This window comes from Caenorhabditis briggsae (assembly GCF_000004555.2).
Source record: "Caenorhabditis briggsae complete genome, chrV, whole genome shotgun sequence".
Classification (NCBI taxonomy): Eukaryota; Metazoa; Nematoda; class Chromadorea; order Rhabditida; family Rhabditidae; genus Caenorhabditis; species Caenorhabditis briggsae.
This window is the reverse complement of record NC_013488.2, coordinates 16,348,594-16,356,214: the sequence shown is the minus strand read 5'-3', so window position 1 is coordinate 16,356,214 and position 7,621 is coordinate 16,348,594. Positions and strand designations below refer to the sequence as shown.

Sequence of the window (7,621 nt, the reverse complement as noted above, 5' to 3'; positions counted from 1 at the left end):
CTCATTCAATCGATCAAGCGAAGTCTTACATAGCGAATAAAGAAGGTGCCACTTGTTATTCACATCGCAAAGAGACAATTGACATAATTTTCGAGCATCTGGGAATCAGTGGTATTCAGGAGTTTTTAGGGTGTCCCAGAACATCGATGGCCGGTTTGCCGNACAGGGCCAGGGTTGCAAATTAGGCTCAAAGAAACTTCATTGAGAAACAAAGAAAAAAATCCAGAATTTTCTATTATGCAAAGAAGTTTTGTGAGAACAAAACAAAAACAAAATCTACGTACCGTTTGGAACTTTTTTTGTTTTTTTTTCATATAAAGTGGAATGCGCGGAAAAGTGATCTACTGTGAAATCCGAATCGAAGTTCAAAAAAGTGCAGAGTTTTCTCTAAATCTCTTTCAATCGAGAAATCTCTCGTTCAATTCAGATAAACCCCTTCCTTTTTCTTTCGGACTTAAAGTCTTTCCGATTTGTACGGTCTCAATTTTTTGACTATTTCGAATGAACAGTTGCATTTTTGCGTCATTTTCTAGAAAAATTCTCGAATTCGGAACAATTCGACAGCAAAAAAAAATCAATTTTTACATTTGAACTTTCAAAAATTTTCAGATGAACGAAGCGGTTATCAAAGATAGAGTCATCGAAGAAGATTTCAATTTTACGTTCAGAAATGGCGAATTCGTCGAAGTGAAACAAGAAGAAATTGAACAAAAACCAGAATATCTTCTAGAACAAGAATTCAAAACGGAGACGAATGATGATTATTTCGAAAATACAAATTCGGATGAATTTCCTGAAGACATCAAACCGGAGCCAAAAGAAAGTGATTCTCCTTTTGAGAAGGTGCCCAAAGAAGCCGGCGATTTTCAATGCGAAATTTGTCAGAAGATGTTGTCAAGAAAACTTTTAAAAATGATCAAATCGGAAGAGGACAAAACTGTTCTGTCTGAAATTTTCAAAGTTGAAGGGTTTGGCGAAATAAATCCGACATATGTTTGTTATTCTCATATTCAAGCAATTATTGATGATTATGACGGAAAATTGAAGTTAGCAAGAACTTCATTTGAGAGAGTTTTGCGCTCATTTATTAAAAAAAACAAAACAATTATGCAAGTCACCAAAAAAGGTCCATCAAATTAATGATTACAATTTTCAGGAAAGTGAGGAAATCACGACGACAAAATTGCCAAGTTTGTCACATGAATAAACCGCATTCTGAATTTTATGATATTTATTCAAAAAGAATTCGAATGGTGATAATGATTGGATGCATTCTTCGTGACACTCATTCAATCGATCAAGCAATTTCTTACATAACGAATACCAATGGGATGACATGTTATTCACACCGCAAAGAGTCCATTGACATGATTTTTGATTACTTGGGAATCAGTGAGATTCAGGAGTTTTTTAGGTTCCCCAGACATGCGATGGGCGATTTGGTGAATATTGCGAAGAATTTCGATTCGGATTTCACAGAAGATCACTTTTTCCGGGCATTCAGCACTCTTTATATGAGAAAACCAAAAAATGCTCCAAGTAGTTTTTAGTAGTTTTTGTTGGGGCTCATTGCATAGCTCTTGATAAAATGGAAATATTGAAAATTACTCAAAATTGGTTTTTCACGGCATCGCGGTTGGGAACCTGGAAAACGCCCGCTTCGTCGCACACAAAAGTTGGCTGCGTGCCAGATTCGAAAATTTTGAAACGTGTTTTGAAAAAAACGTGAAGTTAAGCGTTGTTGAGTCGCTACTCACCGAAAAGCCGCGACGCGACCGCGCAACGCGTCCAAACTTGGCGCGCTTTCCAATTTTTAAATCTAGGTTCCCTTCCGCGAGGCCGTGGTTTTTTAAAGGCTGAGCAATCTGAAAATTTTCCAAAATTTTCAAAATCGTCCAATTTCGATAAAAATTGATATCAAAACTAGGTCATGTCCTAGAAAAATTGGGTCGTGGCCTAGCAAAAACTAGGACATGCCCTAGTAAGGCCAATTTTAAGTCGTTTTTGACCGATTTTCGATCAATTTTCATGATTTTCATTCAATTTCCAGCCACCAAACAATCAAAAGTCTGTAACTTGATAAATTCTGTTTTCCAGAACGATGTCCACTGTGCTCTCACGAACGTGCGTACTTCATGCAACTGCAAACGCGCTCCGCCGACGAACCGATAACCATCTTCTACCGGTGTGCCAACAACTCGTGTGCTCATCGCTGGAAGGAATAAATGGATTCTGAGATTTTCTGAAAATTTGAATTTTTGTTGATTTTGTCGTTTTTCCCCCCATTTGCTGTACTCAATTTTCCAGATTTCTGAATACAAAAATTTTATTGAAGAATGAAAATAAGAAAAAAAATGAAACACATGAGAGGGGAACGGAACTGCAAAAAGTTTGATCAGCATGCTTGATAATCACAGTATTTGTTGGTTTTGTAGCTTTTTATATAAATTACATTATATTGTGATTCCTAGAATTTTGTTATTGGAAAAAGGAACGTTCAAAATTTTAGTTTCAGAAAACCATGTTTAAAATATAATTTGACCAATAAATCCGACCTATGCCTGTCTCTCTCTCTCTTATTCAAACGATTATTGATGATAATGACGGAAAATTGAACATACCGATTACTTCATTTGAGCATCTTTTGCGCTCATTTATTTAAAAAAAAACACAACTTTGTAAGTCACCAAAAAAGGTCGATCAATTTAATAGTTACAATTTTCAGGAAAGAGTGGAAATCACGCAGACAAAATTGTCAAGTTTGTCACATGAATAAACCCCATTCTGAGTTTTATGATATTTATGCTAAGAGAATTCGAATGGTGATAATGATTGGAAGCATTCTACGTGGCACTCATTCTGTGGAGCAAGCAAAGATGGTTTATTTTCACCATTTGGTACCTGGTCATGAGAAAAACCGTGCCAGGGTTGCAAAATAGCCTCCACCCCCTTTTTTCCTCCCAGATGGCTCTTCCCACTTTTTGTTTTCCTCCCAGTTGGTGTGCTCTCTCTTACAGGGGTACGGTCTACAAAATAGTACACAGTCGGTGTTTGCGTACAAAGAAACCCAAGATTCGCCGAACAATTCGCGAATTAAATTTTGTTTTCTCATTCTCAATAGATTCTCATCAAAACCTGTGTTTAAACTCCGGTTTTCAGATGAAAATCGAAGAGGAAATCCTCCAACTAATGAATTATGTCCCTGAACGAACGAAAAATGCCACATCGCCAATGAATCTCGCCCAAATTTGCCGAAATTTCGATGCGAAATTTCAGCCTTGTCTAACCTTAAGTTGTATAAATAAACGGTATTTTTTGGGAAAATAATGTATATTTTAATAGCAAAAATTCGTTTAAGACTCCTCACAAATCGTCTAAAAATTCCGAAAATGCAAAATTTGGACATGGATACTAAAATTCAAATGATGTTCGCGTTGAGTGTTCCACTGGAGACGGGCTTTCTGGAAGAGTGATTATTGATTTTTTATAATTAATTAATAATTGATTTTGATTGTTTTTTGGGTAAAAAGCAAACAGAAGTTCTGGAATTGGACGATCAACACCGAATTTTAAAATATGAGAAAAAATCAATGGAAATTTTCAATTTTTCCAATAGATGGATCGATATTGCTAACAGATTGAATCCAGAAGAAAGCGAAGAAGATCAAGAAGAATTTATCGATTTTTTGAAGTCCTTATTCGAAAAAACTAAAAATTTAAAGGCTCCGCTGGATGTAAAAGCGTTGGATCAGGAGTTTCCAAAATCGAAAATTCTCAAAATGAAGAAAAAATCGAAGGAATCGATGAATTTGAAATTTCCAAAAAAGCGGAAATCGCATTCGCATTGGGTGTAGAGATTTCTGAAAGATTTTTTAGAGAGTGAGAATTTGAAGCGGGAAATTTGAAAATTCCAAATTTTCAGACTCCGAGAATCCGCTGAAATTGTCGAAATCGATACGAAAAATCGGATCACAAAATATATAACAAATGATCTGAAATTCGAAGGAATTCATGAAAAATCGATAAATTTTAATTTAAAAAGACGATTGTCTAGTGATAAGGAGAATGTTCCAGCGGAGAAATCGGCTAGAAAATCGGAAATTTCAGAAGAATTGAGCCTAAAAGAGTTCTTGAGGAGCCTTCTACTGCCAATTCGAGCTCTGAAATCTCCAATGATGACACGTGTGGAATTCAGAATTGAGGCGATCTGTTTTGAAGAAGGAAGCGATGATAAAGTACTCGAATTTTTTGAATTTGACCCTTTTTTAAATTTCTGAATTTTTAAATTTTCGACTCGAAAAGTCAATAAAAATTTAATAATTTTTCAGAAAATTCCAATAAAACGGATCCACGAGACATTGGTGTCTTCTCTTCGCCTCCTCACGACACCTTCTTCAGAATCCAATTCAGAATCCACGTGTCTTTTCGATTTTTTCTATAACCTCGAAATCGCCATTCGTTTCATTCGTCATCCAATAATAGACAGTTTTCAGAATAAAATGAAAGAACTGATTTCAGAACATGCAAATGATCAAGAAGTCTGAAAATCTGAAATTTTCAAAAAGAAAAATCGATATTTTTTCAGGAAATCCCAATGATCAATGCTCGATCTGCGTTGGAAGCGATCATCGATGCTGTGATTAATGTGTGATTAATCAATTATAATTATTTAATTATTTTTTCATTATCTTCGTTTTAATAAATTTCTTGAATAACACTAAAAATTCAAATTTCCGCTTAATTAAAAAAAAAGGATTTTTAATGAAAAAATTGTCAAATTTTCTGAAATTTCACATTTTTAGAACAAAAAAATTGAGAAAAAAAATTAATTTTCTGAAATTTCAGATTTTTTTTTTCAAATCTTTAAACACGAAAAATCTGAAATTTTAGGAAATTATATTTGGTTTTTTTCTCAAATTTTGTGTTTAAGAAATACGAAAATTCAAAAAAATCAACAAAAAAAAGTCGAAAAAAGTTTCCTGAAAAAAGTGAAATTTTGGGAATTTCAGAACTTTTTGAGTAACAATTAGGGGTATAATTCAAACATAGCCCCCACCTTATAAACAACTATAGTAGAGCCCCCCACCAGTACAAAAATGGGTGGGGGGGGGCTTTTGTTGAATTGGTTGATTGAAGTATGACCCCCACCAGTACAAAGTGGGGGCCTATACTTGAAGAACCTGGTATTCTTAAAATATGACCCCCACCCCTCCCTGCCTTCTTCAATTAAAAGCCCCCAACCATTTAAAAATAGGGCAATTACTCTTTGACTACACCACTCTTTGACTACAAAGTCTCTTTGACTACACTTTTTTGTTTTATAGTACTTTTTGACTGAATTTATTGGAGTTTCCGATTTTTGTCTCATATTATAGGCTTAGGCTAAAACACCAGTTTTCCGGTAACCTCTTCAGCCTAAGCCTTTGATTTGTACAGAAAATATAAAATTTTGGAAATCTCAGCGAAAAAAGTGAGAATTTTGCTGATTTTCGCGAATTTCAGTACGTTTTTCACTGTTATGTATTTTTGGAATTGTCAGTTTTCTGTTTAAAATTATAGGCTTAGGCTCAAATTCTTCTTATATTCTGTAAGAACGCCCACAAAAACTGCAGAAAATTAAAAAAAAATTTTAAAGTGTAGTAAACGAGACTTTGTAGTCAAAGAGACAAGTGTAGGCGAAGAGATAAATGTAGTCAAAGAGACTTTGTAGTCAAAGAGTAGGTGTAGTCAAAGAGTAATTGCCCAAAAATAGCCCCCCCCCCTCCCCCGAGAAGGGAAGCTTACCTGGGCCCCCCACTTTATTCAAATATGACCCCCTCCCATTCAATTGTAGCAAGGTTCCATATCTAAATATATTTTTCAGAAAAAAATCCCAAAAACAATACAAAATGGTGAAAAATGACAAAAATTTTATACCGTTTTTTAATTTGAAAAAAAAATCAAAGTGAATTTTATTTTTTTAAATTCTGAAAAAAGGTTCAAATTTCGAGATTTTTAGATCTTTTAGGTTCAAAATATGCAATTTTTCATTCTAAAAATGGATTCCAAAAAAAATTCAAATTTCCAAAAATCGAAAAAAAAATTGTAGAAAATTGGTTTAAAAATATCCAATTTTCAAAATTTTTAGAACAATTTTTTTCAGAGAAAAAAAAAATGAAAATTCAAGATTTTTCGAGAATTTTATCACTATTAGACTGAAAATAAGGTTCAAATATGGCGGCAAGTTCAAAAAAAGGTTAAAAATTAAAAAAAAAGCTCGAAATTCAAAGAATTGAGATTGTGAAAAATCTCCAATTTTTAAATTTTTAGAAAAAATTTTCTGAAAAAAATTTTAATTTTTCCGAATTTCATCACTTTTATACTGAAATAAAATTCAGGAATTTCATAAAAATTTTCCACATTTTTAGTTTAAAAAAAATTCCGAAATTTTTCAAATTTCTCAATTTTTTTCAATACAAAAAAAAACAAAAATACATGAGTCTTGTTATTCATTTCACACGAATTTTCAAAAAAATACACGAAATAGTACAAAAATAATGCAATTTTAAATTAGTATCCTCCTTCTGCTCTTCTATTGCTCATCCTTCTTCTTCTCGTCTCCAGATTCTCTCTTTTTATCAATTTGAGCACTTGTAGATAAAGAAACTTCAACTTCCCGCTTCGAATTCTTCATAACTTGATCATAAACCTTTTGATAGCCATTCACCGATAAATATCCATCACAAATCAATTTAACAAAATCCCAAAGATCTGATTTTTTGTCAAAGAAATGATTGAAATATTCATTGAATACAGATTCTGGAGTCGAGTCGGATTTTGTGAAAATCGCTGCTACCGTATTCTCTTGAAATGATCTATAGAGCACATAATCTGGATTCGTCGTACGACATTCTTTACACGTGGCAAGAAGCGGAAATAGATTATGACACTTTTTCTGGGTGTGGATGAACTGCCGGAACTGCAAAAATGAGCATTTAGGGGATCCAAATTTGGAATTCGAACTGCAAGATTATTGTTCGGTGGAGCGCGGTTGAGCTAAAATTTTGAATTTTCTTTAATTTTCCAAAAATTTGGGATTTTCAATAATTTGAAAATTCGAAATTTCAGAATTTTCCAAACTATTGCAATATCGTTTGTTCGAAATTCATTTTTAAAATGAATCTGGAAAAGTGGGCGGAGCCTAAATTGCAAGCGCAACACAGTTTCACCGCACAGTTACCTCATGGAGAATCGCAAAGTAAATGTAAATGTGCCCTCTTGCCCACTCTAAAACTGCCCTTCTTCGCCTAGGTTCCCATAATTCTTCCCATCCTCTCAATATTGCGGGTGTCACACTTACTCCCTCCTCCTCCGTCCGGGACTTGGGACTCATTACTGATTCCTCTCTCAAATTCTCTGCTCACATCAACAAAATCACATCTTTAGCTCTTCTCCGTTCCAAACAACTCTTAAAGTCTTTTAGATCTAAGTCTCCAGAATTCTACATTCATCTTTTCAAATGTTATGTTCTCCCGATTCTTGAATATTGTTCTGTAGTTTATTCCCCTCCGCCTTCTTCTCGCCTTGCTCTAAAACTAGAATCTCCCTTAAGATTTTTCTCTATTGTCTATTCAAAATAATC

General features: G+C 34.0%; 2 protein-coding genes across 2 annotated transcripts; both read left to right on the top strand.

Moving 5' to 3' along the window:
- Positions 1 to 609: 609 nt before the first annotated feature.
- CBG23695 lies at positions 610 to 2,225 on the top strand (the record flags this gene model as incomplete). The annotated part of the gene is made up of 3 exons (XM_045238322.1): positions 610 to 1,046; positions 1,157 to 1,539; positions 2,098 to 2,225. The coding sequence occupies 3 exons, from the start codon at positions 610 to 612 to the stop codon at positions 2,223 to 2,225; spliced, it is 948 nt and encodes a 315-aa protein (XP_045091139.1).
- Positions 2,226 to 3,159: 934 nt separating this feature from the next.
- Positions 3,160 to 4,651, top strand: CBG26656 (the record flags this gene model as incomplete). The annotated part of the gene is made up of 3 exons (XM_045238321.1): positions 3,160 to 3,308; positions 4,055 to 4,235; positions 4,586 to 4,651. 3 exons carry the CDS (start codon positions 3,160 to 3,162, stop codon positions 4,649 to 4,651), a joined length of 396 nt encoding a protein of 131 aa, XP_045100637.1.
- Between the last annotated feature and the right edge of the window lie 2,970 nt (positions 4,652 to 7,621).